The sequence below is a fragment of the Theropithecus gelada genome, chromosome 16, assembly GCF_003255815.1.
Source record: "Theropithecus gelada isolate Dixy chromosome 16, Tgel_1.0, whole genome shotgun sequence".
Classification (NCBI taxonomy): domain Eukaryota; kingdom Metazoa; phylum Chordata; class Mammalia; order Primates; family Cercopithecidae; genus Theropithecus; species Theropithecus gelada.
This window is the reverse complement of record NC_037684.1, coordinates 32962793-32986599: the sequence shown is the minus strand read 5'-3', so window position 1 is coordinate 32986599 and position 23807 is coordinate 32962793. Positions and strand designations below refer to the sequence as shown.

The window sequence follows — 23807 nt, the reverse complement described above, 5'->3', positions numbered from 1 at the left end:
ATTCAGAAGTACAATGTTTTCATAGGTTGTAATTCAGAAATACAAGTACATAAGAACCATCTGTTAGAGGATATGCCATTGAAAGGGACACCAACTAATTTAAAAATTATCTATTGGGTGATGTGATTAACAATATTTAAAAGACTTTTGTTAAGTGTTTGGTTCTTATTAATGGACTGGTATTTCATTTCTGACCAGTATCATGTAAAAGCTTCCCTAAAATTTTTATTCTGGTTTACCTGGATTAGCATAAAGATAGAGCAAAAATTTCATCTTTGAAAGAGATCAGGTTAGATCCATGGATATCTGAATGGCATTGATTTATAAACCAACATTATTACTTGTGTGTTAATAGTGAAATCTAAAACAGTGTAAGTTCTTAAATTCATTTAACTTTCTGATATGAGTGACTCTTAAGGTTAGAAACTAATATAAATTTAGAAAAATGAAACCAAATGTTTTCAACAAAGTAATTTATTTTTTTCCTGAGACTAAATTCAGTACAGTATTTGTTTTTATAACATCCAACATGTCTTATGTTAAACTTAACCACTTTCTATGCAGTGACTGTGGTGAGATGATCTATTTTATTTGACTACCCTCAATGTAATTCATTTGGGTAGTTCTAAGGCATATCAGTGATCAAAATGTTTCTCCCTACAGTTACTCCTGCATTCTCAATCAGTCTCTTCTGCACATCATCTAAAGAAAATTTATGTGGTATGATTACACTCTTTTTTTTTTAATACCAGAATTTCTAAAACTAAGAAAAACACTAACATTTAAAAATCAGTGTTTCTAGTCAAGGATATTTCAATTAAATTTCATCAGTACATTATAGTTTAACTCATGCTAGAAATGTTAAAACCCAAGATCTTCTGAGTCACATAATACCAACATTTCATATTAATGAATAAATTACTCAAGTTCTATACAAAGATACTAAGTGATGAGAAACAGAAAAAGCTTTCAATAGTTTTAAAAAAATACAGAAGCAAACTAATGAACACAACTACACAAAATATACACTAACCAATTGCAAGCTAAACTAGTTAGAGATTAACCTTTTAAAAAATACATTTTAGAACTTCGTGATACCCTCATAAAAGGCAGCAAACTAAGGGTATTAAAACAGTAGTCATTATTTCAGTTACTGTGTATCAAGTCTAAAAGATCCAGACAAAGGGAATGTTTTGTGATTCAATTTAAATAACTTTAAAATTGGAAACATTTAATAATTGATAATATAATTAAAAGTTAAAGAATATATACAAATGATCTGAATAGGTTTTATATTCAGTAACTTGCATGGTTTTTACACTGGCACTTTTATCATTAATTTAGGAGAATCAGATGCATTTCCCTCCATATACTTAGGCATTAAGATTTCAAATTTATAAATATGGTAGTATTTTAAATATTAAATTTTTACATGAATATTGGGTTTATCCATACTTTCCTTTGTTTCCCAGGTATTATCCAGTTTTGCAAGGAAAACACTTTTATATCACAATCAAAACTTGTCTTGGTTACTAGGCTGTAGCCATAATTGGGTTACAGTCACTTAGATTCATTATTTGGAATTATACCTAACTAAGACAGACCTAAATTAAACTTATCTCCTAGAAGAATTTCACATTTGCATTTACCTGCATGGCAGAATGGGTTTAAGCATATTTTAGCTGTTAGGAAATATTTAATTTACTTAAACTTGTTATCTGACTACTCAGAACTCTTGAGTAGTCAGCTGTACCTTTGAGCTTACTTAAAACTATATCGGATTCACTTCAAATAGAAGATTTTTAAATAGAAGTTAGACTTCATTAAGGTATTGGTATTAACTTTAAATCTGAAAGAAAACATACTGAAAGTTTGACAAGTTCATTAAAAAATTTTTAGCATGTCTTGATATATTTATCAGCTTTTTATTCTTCTTTCTGCTGTCATTTCCTTAATGTTTGTTTGTTTCACCTCTCTGGTTCATTGGATTGCTACTATTTATGCTTTCATGGACTTTATCTTCACAGTTTACTGTATCTTGTAAAGCCTTTACCACATCAGCTGTACTGGCTGTTTTTGGCAAGGTCATCTGCAGTGCACACCACAGAGTAGTGCGTGTTTTCCGAGTAGCCACACACATCTCTTTAATTGCTGAAGCAAGGGCAAAAACATCTGTAAAATAAACATTCAGGATAATTTCATATTAAATGCCATTTAAATATCTGTTAAATCTTACAAAACCCAGTGCTTTTGCTACTAAATGATCAAATGTTATTTTTGTAAAAAAAGGATGGTTATTGATTGAACCAAAGTCCTGTCCTTTATCATTAAAATATTTAAAATTATTGATACTTTATTTCTGACTTGTACAATAGTGACTATACTTTGAGTAGAACACAGACTATCTTAAAAGTTATAATAGACAAAATTAATAAAATGGAAATACTTTTGGAGTGAATAATGTGGAGATTATTTACCAATTTATTCTGTAGATAAGTGTTAATTTTAGAAATCTAATCTTTCAACCTCAGAATCTGACTTTATCAATACCTAAATTATTGCACTGACTTATCACAAGAATATGCATCAATATTTGTACCTCTGTCATCTTGGCATCTAGGAACTCCTTGCCTTTGCCGATTGGAAGCATTAACAATTTCATCCTTTCTACGTGACTGTACAATGTGAATAGACTCCAAGTGTCTATCAAGAGCAGTAGAGATATTGGCATGAAGAAGAGAACTCCGAAGACGTTCCATTTTGCCTAGTAAAGTCACAACCTGAGGGAAGCATTTTAAATTTTGATAAGACATGTCCTGCCCTTAACTTAAGTAAAAACAAATCTTCAGTGAAGCAGAATAGAGATGACAGCAATAATATTCATTCAATAAATCAAAGAATGCTTAGTGTCCTGACACCATGCTGGGGAAACAAAAATGGAAAGTGTTTTCTATCTACTTGTCTATGTTAATTCTAAAAATATGTGGCAGTTGATTACTGAAAAGCATCAATGAAAATGTTAAATATTCAAACATTACCATATCATTAACAGTGCAAATACAAGATCTGATACTGTTTTTGGCAAATAAGAGACCAGCCTGCAAACAGCATTGTTAGGAAGTATTGTAATCTAATGGAAAAAGTTTTGAGCTAAAAAGAGAAGTACTTGATTGATTAATCCTGACCTCAATAAGTTTTTAATTTTTCTGGGCCTCTAATGTTCCCTTTTTGGAAATCAGAAATATTCAGATAGTAATACTGACTAGTGATAGCTTTAAGGAATCCATAATACAGAAAATATTGATTTAAATTTACATTAAAATAATACAAAATGACTCCTGTAACTGTCAAAACTGCTAAAGAAAATTAGGATGCTTCTCAATCCTCTGGATAATGAAACTTAAAAAAAGGCACTGATATATTAGGTCAGTAGAGGGAGTATGTTTCATATGCCTAACTTGTTTCAAATTCTAAACTTGGAAAGTGTATGGAAAGATAACTTTTTGAATAATTGCAGTTTGAAGATCAAGTAAATACAACAATTGTCTTTGGGAGTTAAATGATTTAACAATTGATATTAGAACTTGGTATTCACTGATTGGAGAATATAAGGGGAAAAGGCTTTTCAAGAAACTAATGGCACTGGAATTAATGTTTCTCTAACCTCAAACTTGTATTAAGTTTCTTTGTAATAAGTCTATTCCGGATGTTAAATATTTTCCTCTCAACTGTGTATCAGCCAGATCCTTCAGGGGAAAACAAAACACTCAAAAAAAACCTCCAGGGAACTACTAATTATTTTTAAATAAGACAATCATTTTGAGCAAATGATAAAGAGTAAAGAAATGTGCAGATTGGGGCTGGGCACTGTAGCTCACACCTGTAATCCCAGCACTTTGGGGAGGCTGAGGCGGGCGGCTCATTTGAGATCAGGAGTTCGAGATCAGCCTGACCAACACGGTGAAACCCTATCTCTACTAAAAATACAAAAAATTAGTCGGGTGTGGTGGTGCATGCCTGTAATCTCAACTATTCAGGAAGCTAAGGCAGGAGAATCGCTTGAACCCAGGAGGCAGAGGTTGCAGTGAGCCAGGATCTTGTCAGAGTGAGACTCTATCTCAAAAAAAGAAAAGTTTGCATAGGATGATTTTTAATAAAGTTTAAAAAGTATTTTTTTTTCAAAATTCTACAAAGCTAGCAAACTAGAAAATAGTAATTTTTAAACCCTCTGTTATTGAAATAATGCTGCTAAGTATAAATAAAATATATATATATATTTTTGAGATAGGGTCCCACCCTGTCCCAGGCTGGCATGCAGTGGCATCATCTCATCTCACTGCAATCTCTGCCTCCCAGGCTCAAGTGATCCTCCCACCTAAGACTCCTGAGTAGCTGGGACTATAGGCACATGCCACCATGCCCAGCTAATTTTTGTAGAGAAAATAAAATTATTATAACAGGCATAAATACATCCTTCTAAATTAATGTGAAGCATAAGCAAAGCTGGGAAAAGTATATCACTATCCACAGTATGTCATCCTTTATTTCCTAGAAATGTATTACTGAGATAAAGAAATTTTAATTTGGAACAGTTTTTTTTTTTAAATAATAAAAGACTGAAGTTTTTATTAACATCTGGCTGTACCTCATGTTAGGCTCTGAACGTACCATAGATAAATTCCATTGTACAGATTTACAAATTTGACTCATGTTCTAATTCCTAAAATGGTTTTATTCAATCATAGAGGTAATCCATTTGGCTGCATTTTTCCCCCAGGAATCTTTATCAAATTTTATTTGGAAAACTAAGTTTTTAAGAGAGGAAGGTCAAAAAAGGAAAAGTTTACCTACCCTAAGTTGCTTAGAAAATTCTGAAATTACAAAGAATAGGAATAATCATTAAATTACAAAATGAGAGGATTCTTACAACATTTGACTTGAAATAATATCCTGCTTTGCCAAAACAAAAGTATTTTGTTGGCTGAGCGTGGTGGCTTACACCTGTAATCCCAGCACTTTGGGAGGCTGAGGCGGGTGGATTGCTTGAGCTCAGAAGTTTGAGACCAACCTGGGCAACATGGCGAATCCTGTCTCTATAAAAAATACAAAAATTAGCTGTGCGTGGTAGTGTGCATCTGTAGTCCCAGCTATTTGGGGGCTTAGGCAGGAGGATCTTGTGAACCCAGAAGGTCAAGGCTACAGTGAGTGTAGATCATGCCACTGTACTCTAGCCTGGGTGACAAAGAGACCCTGCCTCAAAAAGAAAAGAAAAAAAAAGGAAAGATGATAATTCCCTGTTACCATCTTACGTAAGCACAGCTTGCTCATCAAGCTAGAAAACAAATGTGACAAAGAAATGAGACTTTCTCCATAAATAATACTCAAAATGGTTTTTGCTTTAAAAAAAAATTATTTCAGTTGAAGATTAGCTCCACTGCCAATCTGATCTTCAAGAAGAACCATTTAAATTATGAAAATTACTTTTTAAATGATTGAGTGAGACTATTTTCCCTTTCCTATTTTTTTTTTTTTTTTGAGACAAGGTCTTGCTCTGTTGCCCAGCTTGGAATGCAATGGTATGGTTATGGCTCACTGTAGCCCTGACCTCCCAGGCTCAAGCTATCCTCCCATTTCAGCCTCCTGAGTAGCACAAGCATGCGCCACCATGTCCAGCTAATTTTTAATTTTTAGTAGAGACAGGGTCTCCCTATGTTGCCTAGGATGGTCTCAAACTCCTGGGCTCAAGTGATTCTCCCACCTCCACTTCCCAAAGTGCTGGTATTACAGGTGTGAGCCACTGCACCCAGCCCCTTTCCTAAAAATTATAGTTCTAGGAACAAACATGGAAAAAATATATTTCAGAGAGTTAGATGTAAATGTGATTTAAAAACCCTTCAAAGTTCTAAAACTTGATGAGAGTTTTATTTATTTATTTATTTATTGAGATGAAGTCTCGCTCTGTCACTCAGGTTGGAGTGCAGTGGCGTGATCTTGGCTCACTGCAACCTCCACCTCCTGAGTTTAAGTGATTCTCCTGCCTCAGCCTCCCAAGTAGCTGGGACTACAGGCACATGCCACCACCCCCAGCTAATTTTTGTATTTTTAGTAGAGATGGGGTTTCACCATAATGGCCAGGCTGGTCTTGAACTCCTGACCTCAGGTGATCTGCCCGCCTTGGCCTCCCAAAGTGCTGGGACTACAGGAGTGAGTCACCATGCCTGGCCTGAAATTTTAACAAAATTTAACAAAATATCCATCCACTGTTATCTGTTTTTACAGCTTACTCTGGCTTGTTCTCGAAGTTCATCCACAATTAAGCGATCAACTCTAGATGGGTTGGAGGTCAGCCTTGGAATTGGAGTGTTGTTAGTACTGGATACTTTTTTTCCAGGATAATTCTTGGCAAGGGCTAATTCAGTCTGTAAAAAATTACATACTTTTAAAAAATTATATACTTTTTAGAATTTTCTAAATATGATTCGACCATGAATAATAGTTTTCATAAGCCTAATAAATAGAGTATTACCACTTTAAATGAAAATTCTGTTTTGGTATCAAAAGGCAACAAATGTAAACCACAGTACCACAGTATTTTTCTATCTTTTTTTTGAGAGTCTCGCTTTGTTGCCCAGGCTGGAGTGCAGTGGCACAGTCTTAGCTCACTGCAACCTCCGTTTCCCGGGTTCAAGTGATTCTCCTGTCTCAGCCTCCCAAGTAGCTGGGATTAAAGGTGCCTGCTACCATGCCTGGCTAATTTTTTGTATTTTTAGTAGAGAATGGGTTTCACCATGTTGGCCAGGCTGGTCTCCAACTCCTGACCTTGTGATCCGCCCGCCTTGGCCTCCCAAAGTGTTGGGATTACAGGCGTGAGCCACGGCGCCCAACTATCATCTTAATACAGATAGAATACCTGAGTATACAAACAGGTTAACACTAAAAAAATTAAAAGAAATAAACTTATAACCACTAAGGGGGTAAAAAAATCTACTTCAGGGCAAGTCAACTTAAAATAACAATAACTTTAAAATATCAAGCATTTTTCATCTTCATTTATTTAAGCTTCCCATTGGCCAACCCCATCCATTTTTAGTTTTTAAGTAACCCACTTAATTCCTTACAGTCATGAACTTATAGCAAATCCTGGACATTATAGAATTCAGCTCAGAAATAAGGCAAGTTGGCTGGGTGCAGTGGCTCACACCTGTAATCCCAGCACTTGGGACATCAAGGTGGGAGGATTGCTTGAGGCCAGGGGTTTGAGACCACCGTGGGGAACATAGTGAAACCCAATGTCTACAAAAAATTAAAATTACCTAGGCATGGTGGCATGTGCCTGTAGTACTAGCTACTCAGGAGGTTGAGGAGGAAGGATTGCTTGAGCCAGGAGTTTGGTTACAGTAAACTATGATTGTGCCACTGTACTCCAGCCTGGGCAACAGAGCGAGACTCTGTCTCTTTAAAACAACAACAAATAAAGCAAAAAGAAATAAGGCAAGTACTCTTAAACTACACTAAGGTAAACAGAATGAAGACAGGCAAAAGGAACATACTGTTACTCCTAAATGGTTAACTTTGTGTTACCTTTTTTCTCTCTTTTTCTAACGCTCTCCATTGTTCATAGCACTCTTCTAGACGAATATGAAGTTCACTGGCTGGTCCACTACGGGTTTTAATTGGTCTTTGAAATCCAAAAGTTGGCACGAGACCAGAAAAAGAATTATCACCATACATCATATCATTAAAATAAGGGTACAAATGGCTTAAGTCATCATAAGAAAATAAGTCATAGGAATCCAACAGTGGAACAACTGAATGGCCAAATGGGTGGGTGGATCTTAGGGGAAACCCATTTGAACCAAGTTGTTGAAAACCCTGATTATGCCTTAAGTCTCCCATCATATAATTATTAGAAAAGCATGACGCTTGTGTGCGATTCACACGGCTATTAATACTGTCTCCACCTCTCGTTCTGTGGCTATTTGAATGACCCTGTGACTCCAGTAGATCTTGGTATGTATTTTGTGATAAGCCATCTAAATGCTTTGAACCTTCCTCAGGATCATAATGTCCACTCTGGGGCTTGGCTTGAAAATTATGTTTGTTTACATTTTCAATTATCCCATACTGCTGAGCTGAATAGTTATCACAAAATCCATTTGGCTGCTTTATTTTTTTATCTGTAACCAATTCAAAGAGATTTTCTTCTCCAGGCTTTGTTAGTCCTTCTATGTGATTGACAGATTGGATTCTTTCTGCACCATTGTAACTAAAATCAAAACTAGAAAATGCTGAAGGGTTTTCTTGGCAATACTTCTGAAATAAATTGCTATTTGGGGTTAAGTTTGTGGATGATAGTTGGGGGAAATCTGAAGAATGGTTAGAACCTTTTGAAGCTGCACTTAAATGACTATTTAATTTCATCAAGTTACCTTGATTTCGATAAGGAATAGGAGTGTTATTTTTTGTTTGAACATTCATCCAAGTTGGTCTGTTTAAACTGATACCTCCTGAAGATGTTGCTGAGTTTGATAATAAATTCACTGATTTAAAATACTCAGAATTTGGGGGATCAGGTTTAGCAAACTGTTGCTTTTCTGTGACGTTAGCAAAATCATTAGCGGGACAAGCTGTGTGAGGTTTTAGTCCATATTCTGAGGTTAAGCCAAAATCAGCAGTGAATGCTGCTTCCTTTGCAAACTGTTTCTCTGTCAGATGTGGAGTAGTTTTTGGAAATGTGAAATTCTGCTGGTCAGGGATTGTCTCCTCCATTTTTTTCTGATTTGCTGGTTTAACCTGAAATAGCTTTGTGTAAGTATCTGCTTCTACAGTTGGTGTTTCAGGTGTGCCATTGGCTAATTTTTTGCTATCTTGGACACTAAAATTTGAACATTTATTAAGCTTAGCCTTATTAGGATGAACATATTCTGGGTATCTACAATAATCTACATTTTCATTGTATCTATTAAATTGAGAAAGAAACATCTCTGCCCTTTTTTGCTGTAATGGTGCTTCAAGACCTTTAGTACATATTCTGTCCCTTCCATAAGGGTAAATATCAACTCCTGATTCTTTCATGATGTCAGACAGACCAGTTTGTGGTGTAAAACAGTTTTTGATAAATGGATATTCTTGGAATGTTGTCTTAACTGTATCATTTGTCTGCATATTGTGACAGTTAGAATGATCACTTCGTGAGGGGTACATCCATTGTTCTTCAAGGTCTAAACCGGTAAATCCATGATAAAGTTCATCTATTTTTTGTTGTGGTGTGAGATTACTGTTATGCAGGTATTGCTTTTCCATTGCTGACATAGATTCACCACTATAAAAAGCTTGCTGAGAGATGGCTGTATCTATTGGCCTTTTGGTTTCTGTTAAGAGGTCATGGTGATCTGCAAATCTGCTTGTGTTCATTGGCCAAACTGACTTTAAATTGGAGGAGCAGGTCCTAGAACAAATAAATATATTTAATTACAACTTAGGTTTTAAAGACTTTATTTCCTCAGTGGAAGAGGGAGAAAAGGTCTTCAAAAACATTTATCTTGCCCCATGTCACCATTCTCTAATCCCTTTCAACTCTGCTTTATAAGCTACCATTAGCTCCAGATAATTATCTATCACATGAAATGTGCTATATGTTATATAAATATGCATTTTATTTATTTTTTATTTTTTTTAATTTTTTTGAGACGGAGTCTCGCTCTGTCACCCAGGCTGGAGTGCAGTGGCCAGATCTCAGCTCACTGCAAGCTCCGCCTCTCGGGTTTATGCCATTCTCCTGCCTCAGCCTCCCGAGTAGTTGGGACTACAGGCGCCCGCCACCTCGCCCGGCTAGTTTTTTTTGTATTTTTTTTAGTAGAGACGGGGTTTCACCGTGTTAGCCAGGATGGTCTTGATCTCCTGACCTCGTGATCCGCCCGTCTCGGCCTCCCAAAGTGCTGGGATTGCAGGCTTGAGCCACCGCACCCGGCCAAATATGCATTTTAATGTCTTCACTGTACTTTCCCAAGAGACAATAACTAAGGCCTAATATGTGACTTCATGGTCTTAGATGATTTATCTATAGTAAGCAGAAAATAAGTTTTTCGTTTGCTTAGGTTATTATATAAAAGCATTGTTGACCACAGTTTTTTTTTTTTTAAATGAAAAAAGATGTGTTTTGCTTAAACTCTGTGAAATTAAAATATTTTAATTGATTATATGTGTGCTACATACTTCCCTATTTATGAAGTAGGATATTTGCGTAATATGGCTTCCACACTCAAATAAAACAATTAAAACATTAAAAAATTTTCTAACACATGAATAAAATCCATATGTATTTCTGCATAGTAGTAATGAGTTTTATTCTTTGGGATCTATGTATAAAAGCTCCCTTGAATTTATATTCTTTAAGCCAATCTTTAGTTCATTCATGAACTCAAGGGAAATAGCTCTGAATTATGCAAGAATAATTTTTCAATGAAAGTCCTTACACAAAATCTTAGACTGAACTTCCAATTGTATAGCAAATACTTCAGCAAAATCAAGTCTCCTTGAAACAATATTTGAATTAAGATATCTAGTGTCAGATGATCCACTATTAAGTAAAAATAAAAGTTAATAAACAGGGTAATCTAGTGTATGTTAGTTTAAAAGCCTGTTATATACTATATAGATTATATACTAACCCTTCAGCAAAGTATGGCTGTGACTTATCTTGTTCTTCCAAAATGTTAGACACAAGTCCATATAAGTCTGTTTCACTGCCATAGTCATTTCTTTCTGTTTGAATCCTAAAAACAAATGAATTTGTGCTGAAATACAATATATTGATTACTCTTTCCAGACTTATCCTACCTTACCATTTTTATCTATAAAATATTTGGACTGAATCTACACCATCATTTCAAATAAAGAAGAGACTAGAACTCAAGAATATTTTCTTTTCCACATAAATATTTTATGTGGAAATGTCTTTTCCAAATAATATTTCTCCTTCATTTCAAATCCTATATCTAACTTACAGTGTATGCTTACCTCTTATTTCTCCACAACACATGCTTTTCATTTTAGGTGACCAAGATATAAATCTCTCATCTATGATGTCACAGACATGATTGGTATCATAGCTGCTCCTGAAAGCAAGTCTTGTCCTATTATATATCATTCCATCAACACCTGCTCAGCTTCCTCATTTGCAGTTTGAAAACCATATGAACCTGATGCTCTATTTTTGTGACTCTATACTAAATACTGGATAAAAAAGTGAAATGTGATATGGTCATCCTAGACACCATAGCAATTTTGCAGTTGTTCCTTACATGTAACAGATTTGGGAGCCATCCTTAATCCTTGCAAAGCATGACTGGATGGAGTTCCTTATATCCCAGAAATCCACCTAGTAACTGATACTGACTAAATACAAAATGTAAAAACCACAAGCACATGGAAGATTGGTACCTTTTACCTGTTACAGTTTTTGGGTAATTTCTTCCTAGAAGTAATACAGGTTGAGTATTCCTTATCCAAAATGCTTGGGATTAGAGGTGTTTTGGATTTCAGGGTTTTTTCTTGGATTCTGGAAATATACATTATACTTCAAATATATAATGTATATTTGTATATTTGGTTGAACATCCCTGATCCAAAATCTGAAATGCTCCAATGAGTATTTGTTTTGAGCATCATGTCAGCAAAAAGTTTTGGATTTTGGATCAGTTTGGATTTTGGATTTTCAGATTGGGATGCTCAACCTGTACGTTTGTTTGTTTGTTTATTTATTTTTGAGATGGAGTGTCACTCTGTTCCCCAGGCTGCAGTGCGCAGTCTCTGCTCACTGCAACCTCCGCCTCCCAGGTTCAAGCAATTCTCCTGTCTCAGCCTCCCAAGTAGCTGGGACTACAAGCGCGTGCCACCACGCCTGGCTAATTTTTTTTGTATTTTCAGTAGAGACAGGGTTTCACCATGTTGGTCAGGCTGGTCTCGAACTCCTGACCTTGTGATCTGCCCACCTCGGCTTCCCAAAGTGCTGGGATTACAGGCGTGAGCCACTGCTCCCAGCCCTGTACGTTGCTTTATAATAAATTGTAACTTCCTGTTTTTTCATATTTCAACATTTCATAGTGTTGGGGTATTTTAGAAATAAAATACCTTATATTTGCATAACACTCATATTTAATTGATCTTTATAACACTGGAAGGGTAAGCATTAGTAATCTTTTGTTATTATCTGTTGAATAAATGAATGATCATTTGAGATATTAAGAAACTTGTATTTTGCAAGGGTATATGACTTGCCAAACTACTTCATACTTGCTAAATAGTCTGCCTATAAGTCCAATACTTTTTCTACTACATGTGTTATCTCATAAAAGTTCAATATAAAAGCTTTTTTGTGTAATTATGTATTAGTATATATCTAAAAAAAATTCAATGTAATGTATACCAAATTGCTAGCAGCTGTTATTGGGTGGTGGGGGAGAAGGTTAAGATAGACTTTCACTTTTCTTGATACATATTTCTGAAAAGTTTGAATTTTTTCACTTGATCTTAGCCAAAAGCTGAGAAGAAATAGGCTTGAATTTTTTCAATAGCATATATCAACTTTAAAAATATTTTTGTTTTTTGTAGAATTATGTATTATATGGACTTTCTAATAAAATCATTATTTAGAGAATTTGCCAAGAATTTTAATTTTTAACACTTTTCTAATAAATACAAATAACTATTTCCTGATTAGACTAAAGATGCATCAGCTGCTATAAATAGCTCCCATACATAATTAAAGATAGATGTCACTCCCTTAGGGCTCTCTTTGCAATAGGCTCCCATAATATCCTAGTTATCGTCGTCATCGTCATTATCATCATCATCATCATCAAGATTATAAAGGCAAGGATAATATTTGCCATGTTTAAATTCTGGTATCCCCCATAGAAAAGCATCTGATGTACAGGGGGCCCTTATTATTTGTGGAATTGAACAGAAAAATAATTTAAAATATCTTATGTTTGATAAAACCCTGTTTGTTCTGTAGTTGTGAAGGAAAAAAATGGAAAATTTAGAACTGGATGACAAAAACATCTAAAAGTTTTAACTCATTCATATAAGTCATCTTTAGAAAGAAGAACTTAAGATTTATGCACTAAATGTTCCCACTAATGAATTTTTTTAAGTAATAACCTAGCTGGGCAGAGGCTCATGCCTATAATTCCAGCACTTTGGGAGGCCAAGGTGGGAGGATGCTTTGAGACCAGGAGTTCAAGACCAGCCTAGGCAACAAAGTGAGACCTCGTTTCTTAAAAAGAAAAGGAAACAAAAGTTTTTAAAGTTAGCTGACCACCGTGGTGCATACCTGTAGTCCCAGCTACTGTGGAGGCTGAGGCAGGAGGATGGCTTGAGCCCAGGAGTTCAAAGTTGCAGTGAGTCATGATCTCGCCACTGCCCTCCAGACTGGGTGACAGAGTGAGACCGTGTCTCAACAAAACAAAACACCATAAAAACTATACACAAATAACTGCCCAGTTTACACTTTCCTAAAAGTATGAAAAACCTAGAATGCCACAACAGTAAAATGCTGATGTAGGGAACAGAGAGCAAATAAACCTCAGTTCCTATGTAATTAAATTTAAAATTACCTCAATTACCCTGAGAAATGAATTAATTTACCTGTTCTTTATATTAATCTGAGAATTAGAAGGTTGTTTAATATCATCTCCATAAGTAGACCATGGTGCACAGAAAAGTGAAGAATCTACAGAACTTGAATATTCTGTTGAAGAAAATGGAGTATAGGTCTGCCTTAGGTCTACATTGTCTTCACTCTGAAAGTTTTAAGAAATGTTTATCAGATACATCAAAACTTCATTTGTTATAGAATATTAGAAAAATAAGAAAGCAGGGGAAATAACACAGGTGTAAGAGTTGGGAGAATTACATTCAAATGTAGACTTAGTGACTTAAGCTTACTTTATTCCAGGGATTGGCAAACTTTTTCTGCAAAAGGCCAAATAGTAAATATTTTAGGCTTAGCTGGCCATTAAGGTTGCTGTCAAAACTCTTCAACTCTAATGCTGCAGCACTAAATCAACCATAGACAATAAACAAATGGGTTTGGCTGCACTGCAATAAAACTTTATTTACAAAACAGGCATTGGGCAGATCTGGCTCCTTGTTGCTGGTCCGTGGCATAAAATACTTACAATTATTATACTTTTTTGTAATTCTTTGAATAGATAAGCATTATGTGGATACTAGCAATGTTATTTTTAATAAATTATATATAAAATTCAGTCTTGGGGCCAGGCGCGGTGGCTCAAGCCTGTAATCCCAGCACTTTGGGAGGCTGAGGTGGGCGGATCATGAGGTCAGGAGATGAGACCATCCTGGCTAAACCCCGTCTCTACTAAAAATACAAAAAATTAGCCAGGCGTGGTGGTGGGAGCCTGTAATCCCAGCTACTTGGGAGGCTGAGGCAGGAGAATGGTGTGAACCCGGGAGGGGAAGCTTGCAGTGAGCCGAGATTGCGCCACTGCACTCCAGCCTGGGCGACAGAGCAAGACTCCGTGTCAAAAATAAATAAATAAATAAAATTCAGTCTTAATGTCCCCAATCTCTGAAAAAAGTTAATGTATATTTATATAGAATTTTACACTATTCAAAGAAATTTCACATATATTATATTCAGTAAACCTTGTGACATGAGTATGATCTTACTTTAAAAACAAGGAAACTGAGGCTGCAAGTCACTCAGCCAATATGTAACAAATCTAAAACCAAAATTCAAGGTCTTCTTCCTTCTAGTCCCGGGCCTTTTATACAGTATCTTTTTTGTTTGTTTGTTTTTTGGAGACAAGAGTCTCACTCTGTCACCCAGGCTGGAGTACAGTGGCGAGATCTTGGTTCACTGCAACCTCTGCCTCCCAGGTTGAAGCGATTCTCCTGCCTTAGCCTCCCAAGTAGCTGGAATTACAGGCACCTGCCACCATGTCTGGCTAATTTTTGTATTTTCAGTAGAGTTTTAGGATTTCACCATGTTGGCCAGGCTGTTCTCGAATCCTGACCTCAAGTGATCTGCCTGCCTTGGGCCTTCCGAAGTGTTGGGATTACAGGCGTGAGCCATTGCACGCAGCCTCGGTGAATGCTTCTATAATGAACTTGAGTAAACAAAAAGTTTGGGTGTTAAGTTTCTTTTTTTTTTTTTTTTTTTTTCTGTTAATAGAGATGGGGTCTCGCTGTGTTGCCCAGGCTGGTCTTAAACTCCTGGCCTCAAGTGATCCTCCTGCCTTGGCTTCCCAAAGTGCTGGGATTACAGGTGTGAGTCACTTTGCCAGGCCTTGGGTTTTAAGATTTTAATGATTCAAACCCTGAAGGACCGTGTAGGGAAAGTGAATTTAACAAACAAAAAAAGATTAAGCTAATTTGTACATTGTTTATTCTAGAAAATGCTTCCTTAAAGAAGACAGAAAGTATAAATTCAAAATTTTTAACTCTCCAGATAAGGAACTATTAAAACCTGAGATGCAATAACTTAAATACCCAGACATAAACACAATGAAAATAGTATTTTCTTCTAAATACAGAAGAGATATAATTCTGGCCGGGCGCAGTGGCTCACACCCGTAATCCCAGCACTTTGGGAGGCCTAGGTGTGCGGATCACCTGAGGTCAGGAGTTCAACTCCTGACCAACATGGTGAAACCCCGTTTCTACAAAAATGCAAAAATTAGCCGGGCGTGGTGGCAGGTGCCTGTAATCCCAGCTACTCTAGAGGCTGAGGCAGGAGAGTCACTTGAACCCGAAAGGCGGAGGTTGCAATGAGCCAAGATTGAGCCACTGTACTCCAGCCTGGGCGACAGAGAGAGACTCTGTCAAAAAAGAAAGGAAAGAAAGGAAAGAAAGGAAAGAAAGAAAGGAAGGAAGGAAGGAGGGAAGAGAAAGACAGAAAAAGAGAAAAAGAGAGAAAGTGAGAGAAAAGATATAATTCTGGCTAAAAGTATTTTCTAATTGCTTTTATTCTGTTAATATTTCTAAATTTTTGTTCCTAATAGATATGATCACTGAAAAACATTTAAACTATACAACCATGTTATACGATACCAACAAAATGTGAACATTAAGAAATACCTTCCAATCATCCATCTTAAAGAATCTCAAAATATTTTACAACCATTTGTTCAAGTTCTGGTTATGATTCTATTTAAAATCCACACATTATAATTTTTCTGTGTATAGTTTATATTACAACTATTCTCAAGCTAAGGAAATGGAAACACAGAAGGCATTTTGCTGAGAGCTAAAACTAAAAACTACCTTCCCAGAATTTGTTGGTTAGCAGAAACTTTTTTTTTTTTTTTTTTTTGGAGACAGAGTCTCGCTCTGTCGCCCAGGCTGGAGTGCAGTGGCCGGATCTCAGCTCACTGCAAGCTCCGCCTCCTGGGTTCACGCCATTCTCCTGCCTCAGCCTCCCAAGTAGCTGGGACTACAGATGCCCGCCACCTCACCCGGCTAGTTTTTTGTATTTTTTAGTAGAGACGGGGTTTCACCGTGTTAGCCAGGATGGTCTCGATCTTCTGACCTCGTGATCCGCCAGTCCGCCAGTCTCGGCCTCCCAAAGTGCTGGGATTACAGGCTTGAGCCACCGCGCCCGGCCCTAGCAGAAACTTTTACAAAGGCTTTTTATCTTTCTTTCCTAATTTTATCCCTTGAGTTCTAAAGTTATCATCATAGGCCCACTCTTACTGTGTGAAGTATCCAAAGTGACATAAATAATTGTTCATCTTTTTGAAATAGTTGCTTAAACAAAAGGAACATTTTCAGATTATGTAATGTCAAGTGAGTAAACAGTATTTGAAATTAAAAATATTTGGGGAGTATTCTTTCAAGTACATTTTACATTTTAAAGCAAATTTTGAATATTACAAATAAAAATCATTTTAAAAGATTGACTTAACTTTTGTATTCTTGGGTTAAAACAACTAAAGTAATGTGGTGGATTCAAACATAATTATACTTGAAATATCTGCATCCCTTTCGTTAACAGAGGCCAGGAAATATGCAAATATTTGAGTGGCATATTAACTGGATTAACTTTAAAATGTATCACTTATATCCTTAACATACTTAAAACAATGAACTGAAATTAAATCCAAGTAAATTTTAGTCCGGATGTAAACACTGCAGAGAGCAGTGGAACTATGGTCTGGGTTCCACTTGAGCTTTGACATTTAGGGCACAAATCAAGCTCTCTAAGGCTCAGTTTCTCAATCTGTACAGTGGCATAATAATATACAAGTTTCTTAGTGTAGATTAAATAAAATAATTTATTTCTAGATATTGTTGTAATTCAAAGTACAACAATATCAACATTGATGTCCTGGTTAAATAATTTCAAATGAAAATTACTTATATTACCCAAGCTTTATTTCCTTTGATTAATAAATCTAAATGTATTGGTGAGGTAAGTGGTAGCATGTAATTTAAGACATTGTTGAAACCAGAAAATAAAGGAGTAAAGTGAAATTTTCACCTTTAAATTATCAAAAATATGTCTGTACCAACTTGCAATAAATGCCTGAAGGAAAAAAATATATTTTGATCTTACTAAATAAGTGGATTTTCTTACATTGCTGGCCTCATGTTATGCTGAGGACAAGATGGAAACAAATCAATAAAAAATATTATTCCTTGTTTTCTTTTTCTTTTTCTTTTTTTTTTTTTGAGAGGGAGTCTTGCTCTGTCACCCAGGTTGGAGTGCAGTGGCATGATCTTGGCTCACTGCAACCTCCACCTCCCTGGTTCAAGATTCTGCCGCTTCAGTCTCCCAAGCAGCTGGGATTACAGGTGCCTGCCACCACACCCGGCTGATTTTTGTATTTTTAGTAGAGATGGGGTTTCACCATGTTGGCCAGGCTGGTCTTGAACTCCCGAACTCAGGTGATCCACCCGCCTTGGCCTCCCAAAGTGCTGAGATTACAGGCATGAGCCACCCCGCCCGGCCTTAATCTGTTTTCAAAGCAAAGTATATATTCTGAAAACACCGTATTTAAACGATTGTAGCTGGACGCAGTGGCTCACACCTGTAATCCCAGCACTTTGGGAGGTCGAGGCGGGAGGATCACGAGGTCAGGAGATCAAGACATACTGGCTAAATCTCGTGTCTACGGTGAAACCCCGTGTCTACTAAAAATACAAAAAATTAGCCGGGCGTGATGCCGGGTGCCTGTAGTCCCAGCTACTTGGGAGGCTGAGGCAGGAGAATGGCGTGAACCCTGGAGGTGGAGCTTGCAGTGAGCCAAGATCGTGCCACTGCACTCCAGCCTGGGTGACAGAGCAAGACTCCGTCCCAAAAAAGGAAAAAAAAAAAAAAAAAAAAAAGATTGTTACTGGGCTGGGCGCAGTGGCCTGAAATCCTAGCACTTTGGGAGGCCGAGGCGGAAGCATGGCTGGAGCCCAGGAGTTCGAGACCAGCCCGGGGAATATGGGGAAACCCTGTCTCTAAAAACAACATAAAAATTAGCCGGGCATGATGGCAGGTGCCTGTAATCCCAGCTACTCGGGAGGCTGAGATGGAAGAACTGCTTGAACCGGGGAGACAGAGGTTACTGTGATCCGAGATCGCGCCACTGCACTCCAGCCTGGGCAACAGAACGAGACTCCGTCTCAAAAAACAAAACAAAACGGCCTGACGCGGTGGCTCATGCCTGTAATCCCAGCACTTTGGGAGGCCAAGGTGCGCGGATCACCTCAAGTCGGGAGTTCGAGACCAGCCTGACCAAAATGGAGAAACCCCGTCTCTACTAAAAATACAAAATTAGCCAGGCGTGGTGGCGCATGCCCGCAATCCCAGCTACTCGGGAGGCTGAGGCAGGAGAATAGCTTGAGCCCGGGAGGCGGAGGTTGCGGTGAGCCGAGATCACGCCACTGCACTCCAGTCTGGGCAACAAGAGCAAAACTCCATCTCAAAAAACAAAACAAAACAAAACAAAAAAGTGCAGCCGGGCGTGGTGGCGTGCGCCTCAGGAAGCTGAGGCACAAGAATCGCTTCAGCCCGGCTGGCGAAGGTTGCAGTGAGCCGAGATGGCGCCACTGCACTCCAGCCTGGGAGACAGAGCAAAACCCTGTCTCAAAAAAAAAAAAAAAAGAAAAAAGAAAAAGAAAAAAAAGGTTGTCTCCGGTTTTCTTTTCCTTAACTGTGGAGCCACTAAACCCCTATGAATCGGAGGCTCGAGTAAATTAATTTGAGAACAAATTGTGTAACAGGGGCGGAGTTTAACAGGGGCGGAGTTTACTCAAGGACCTGCGATTTGTAGCAATCGTAGAAGGAAGCGGAGCCAGCCAACATCACGCTGCCGAAGACATCGGTTAACCTGTTGCCGGCGTCGGCGCCGAGGTTCCAGCAGCGATTCGCACCTCCAGGGAACGCGACTTTGGGCTGCAGCACGCGGGAACAGGAAATATCAGAAAGTGGTCACGAGGGTGACGCCGGAGCTGAAACGGCCCGACACCTGTCCCACCTAGGCCGTTCGGCTCAATTCCGAACCCTCTCAGAGGACACGAATTTGGGGGCCCGCGCTTCCAGCCTCGGGATTCTCACTCTTCCCTCGGGCCCCCTGAGTGCCACCCCGAGGGGCGCCCCTCCCCGGCCACCGCCTCAGCGCGACGGCTGCCTCCCGGGAATCGCGGCGACCCGGGCTCCGTCCGGCCCGTCCAGTCAGCCCTCGCCGCGCCCCCCACCCGCCCGCCCCGTCCGGGCTCCCCACCGACGACCCGCCTCTGCCGCCCCGTCTGGGGACGCGTCCCCTCCTCAGCCTCTCCTCCTTGTCGCCTCTTGCAAGCCTGGCCGCCCCCTGGACCCTGCCCTTCCCCATCCGTTACCTCAAGTCCTTCCTCCCTCAGGCCTGAGGGGTGAGGGCGCGGGCAGGTGTCTCCACGTCTCACCTCCATGGGGCCCCCCCAGCCTCTCCCGGACTAGGCACAGCTCCTGGGGTACGGGGGTGAGGGGGGGCGTCCAGGCCCGGCTCCCTCAGCCCGCACCCCGCCGTCTCCGCAGCCGCCTCCGCCGCCCGGGCGCTGCCTGAAGCCAGTCTACGGGTGGGGGGGGGGCCGGAGCGGGGAGGGAGGGGCGGGGGCAGAGGCCGTTACCTGGCCTGCCTGGGGCTCGCGACTAGGCACACGGCACAGGCGCGCCCCGCCCCGCTGTGAGGCCCGCCCCCCGCTTCGCACCCCGCCATTGGCCCGATACCCATCCAATGGGCGACCACTCCAGGCTCCGTTACCCCCCAGAGACAAGCAGAGGAAGGGGCGGTTAGCGAACCTCGCTCTCTGAGCTTTTCCCGCTCAAAGTAAATGTGTTTGGGATTGGCCCGGACTGGCAGGCACCGGCCCGATGATTTGCTGATAGGACAGCGGAGAGGCGGGGCGTGGAAGGTTGAAAGAGCGCAGCCCTACTGGGTGGGAGAGGTATTGGGGGCGCTTGGAAGATTTGAGAAGTCGCTCAGCAACTGGCTCATCTTCCAAAACCTAGCCGTTGCGCACATTTCATTTGTCCGACATTTCATATTTGTCCCTTAGTCCCTCCCGTAGCTCCCAGAATCCTTTGGAGCTGCCCAGAGACTAATATATCTTGTACCGGTTTGGGGAGGGCGAGGAACAACTTGTGGACTGGGTGTTGTTGGCAGACCACCCTTTTGAGGGAGAGCTGCCCTGTGTCCTAAGCCCGGGCTTCCAGTCAGGGTTAAGACTGAGTGTTAATGTGACTTTTGAACAAAGTTCGCTGTGACCTTTTGTTGGTTTGTGTTGTTTGTCTGTGTAAAACAGGGTCTTGCTCTGTCGCCCAGGCTGGAGTGCAGTGGCGCTATCATAGCTCGTTGCAGCCTTGAACTCCCGGGTTCAAGCGATCCTCCCGCCTCAGCCTCACGAGTAGCTGGGGCTGCAGGCTACGCGACGCCACCACTCCTGGCTAATTTTTAAAAATTTTTTGTAAAACTGAGGGGCCTGGGGGTTGGGTCTCTTTATGTTGCCCAGGCTGGTCTCAAACTCCTGGTCTCAGCCTCCCGAGTAGTTGGGGCTACAGGCGCATGCCACCACTCTCAGCTAATTTTTGTGTGTGTGTGTGAGATGGAATGTCACTCTGTCGCCAGGCTAGAGTGCAGTGGCACAAAGGCTCACTACAACCTCTGCCTCCCGGGTTCGAGCGATTCTCCTGCCTCAGCTTCCCAAGTAGCTGGGACTACAGGCCCATGCCACCACTCCCAGCTAATTTTTGTATTTTTAGTAGAGACGGGAATTTCACCATGTTGCCCAGGATGGTCTCCATCTCTTGACCTCGTGATCTGCCCGCTTCAGCCTCCCAGAGTTCTGGGATTACAGGCGTGAGCCACCGTGCCTGGCCCCAGCTCATTTTTAAATTTTTTTGTAGAGCCAGGGTTGGAGGTGGGGATGGGAGTGGGGGCGTGGGTCTCTTTATGTTGCCCAGGCTAGTCTTGAACTGAACTCTTGACCTGAAGTGATTCTCCGCCTCGGCCTCCCAAAGTGTAAGATTACAAGTGAGAACTTACATGAAGAAGCCATTCCAGGCACCCAACAAACCATTCATATGGCAGTCAGTTTGGGGATATGACGGTCTCGGAGAAATGCTAGTTTTTGTCCCCAGACACTGCTAAAAATGAGATAGTTGAAATATAAAAGAAGTAAACACAGCACTTTTAGGCTGTTTTTATATTTAAAATCAAAACTTGAGAAATGAGCACTTAAGTGGAAGATACTGTTTTAACTCAAACACAAATGGAAGTAGGAGGATGAGTTTTATTGACCCATATCGTCCTGATAATTACTTCAGGTCTCTACTCAGCTTTGAGTTCAAAATGCTCACCAAGACTGGGCACAGTGGCTCATACCTGTAATCCCAGCACTTTGGGAGGCCAAGGCAGGGGGATTTCTTGAGCCCAGGAGTTGCCCAGCTAGGGCAGCATAAGGAGACTTCCTCTCTACGAAAAAATTAACAGTTGGGTGTGGTGGTGTGCGCGGTACTTGCACTTGGGAGGCTGAGGTGGGAGGATCGCCTGAGCTGGATAGTTAGAGGATGCAGTGAGCCATAATTACTCCATTACACTCCAGCATGGGCGACAGAGCAAGACCCTGTTTCAAAAAAAAAAAAAAAAAAAAAAGAAGAAAGAAAAGAGAAAAAGCTGCTGGGCTTATACCTGCAATCCCAGCATTTAGGGAAGCAAAGGCAGGCGGATAGATTGAGCTCAGGAGTTTGAGATTTGCCTGGGCAATATAGTGCTCCACAAAAAGGAAAACCAAAATGTGCATGCACACACACACACACACTAAAAGAAATAGCTGACCAGGTGGTGTGGCTCTAACAGTTACATTTCTCTGCCTCAGCCTTAAAGTTGCTGGTGTAGGGCTCATTGCATTGAGGACTACTGGCTTTTTCCCCCTCTCCAGTACTCCCCAGAAGAGTTTTGAAAAACTATGAATCCTCTTATGTATTTTTGTAGTAAAATATATAGAAGATTTGCCATTTTTAAGTGTTTGGTTAAGTGGCGTTAAGCATGTTCATAATGTTGTGTAACCATGACCGCTCTACAGTTTCAGAACTTCATTAATCACAAACAGAAACTCTGCATCCCATAAATAATTACTCTCCATGTCCCCTTCTCCCAGTTCCTGGCAACCACCATTCTACTTTCTATCCCTATGAATTTGACTACTCTAGGTACCTCATATAAGTGGAATCATACAGTATTTATCCTTTTGTGCCTGGCTTATTTTACTAAGCATAATGTCATCAAGTTTCCTTCATGCTATAGCATATACCTGAATGTCATTCCTTTTTATGGCTGACTAAGGTTCCATTGTATGGATATACCACATTTTGTTCAAGTATTCATCTATTTATGGACACATGGGTGGTTTCCATCTTTTTTTTTTTTTTTTTTTTTTTGAGTCAGAGTCTTGCTCTGTGCTGCAGACTGGAGTGCAGGCACAATCTTGGCTCACTGCAACCTCCCCCTCATTGGAGGAATCATTCAAACGATTATCCTGCCTTAGCTTCCCCAGGAGCTGGAATTACAGGCATGCGCCACCAAACCTGGCTAATTTTTTTTTTTTTTTTGAGACACAGTCTTGCTCTGTTGCATAGGCTGGAGTGCAGTGGCGTGATCTCAGCTCACTGCAACCTCTGCCTCCTGGGTTCAAGTGATTCTCCTGTCTCAGCCTCCTGAATAGATGGGATTACAGGCATGGACCACCATGCCCAGCTAATTTTTGTATTTTTAGTAGAGACAGGGTTTTGCCATGTTGGCCAGGCTGGCCTCGAACTCCTGACCTCTGGAGATCCACCCGCCTCGGCCTCCCAAAGTGCTGGGATTACAGGGGTGAGCCACGGTGACCAGCCTAATTTTTGTATTTTTAATAGAGACAGGATCTCACCATGTTGGCCAGGGTGGTCTTGACCTCTTGACCTCAAGTGATCTACCTGCCTTGACCTCTCAAAGTGATTACAGGCATGAGTCACTGCGCTTAGCCCTCAACTTTTCACGATTGTGAATAGTACTACTAGGAACATTGGTGTACAAGTATTTGATTCATTTTTTTTCCAATTCTTTTGGGTATATACCTAAGAGTGGTATTGTTGGGACATATGGTAATTGTATTTGATGTCTTGAGTAATTCCAAAATGTTTTACACTGTGACTGCACCATTTTACATTCTCACCAACAATGCATGAAAGTTTCCATTTCTCCACATCCTCACCAATACTTGTTATTGTCTTTTCCCCTCCCTTCCTTCCTTCCTCCCTCCCTCCCTCCCTCCCT

The 23807-nt window shown here is 40.0% G+C and overlaps 1 protein-coding gene across 2 annotated transcripts; it reads right to left on the bottom strand.

The window, feature by feature from the left end:
* Window positions 1-458: 458 nt before the first annotated feature.
* On the bottom strand, window positions 459-20145 carry MEIOC (meiosis specific with coiled-coil domain). Of its 2 annotated transcripts, none has more exons than XM_025363644.1 (8): window positions 19858-20145; window positions 19280-19414; window positions 13651-13805; window positions 10671-10775; window positions 7582-9448; window positions 6285-6419; window positions 2600-2780; window positions 459-2172 (listed from the first exon to the last, which is right to left on the bottom strand). In XM_025363644.1, the coding sequence occupies exons 1-8, from the start codon at window positions 19924-19926 to the stop codon at window positions 1952-1954; spliced, it is 2868 nt and encodes a 955-aa protein (XP_025219429.1). In that variant the 5' UTR covers window positions 19927-20145; the 3' UTR covers window positions 459-1951. The 2 variants fall into 2 exon arrangements, with proteins under 2 accessions (XP_025219429.1, XP_025219430.1); XM_025363645.1 differs by having other exon boundaries at window positions 19921-20135.
* Between the last annotated feature and the right edge of the window lie 3662 nt (window positions 20146-23807).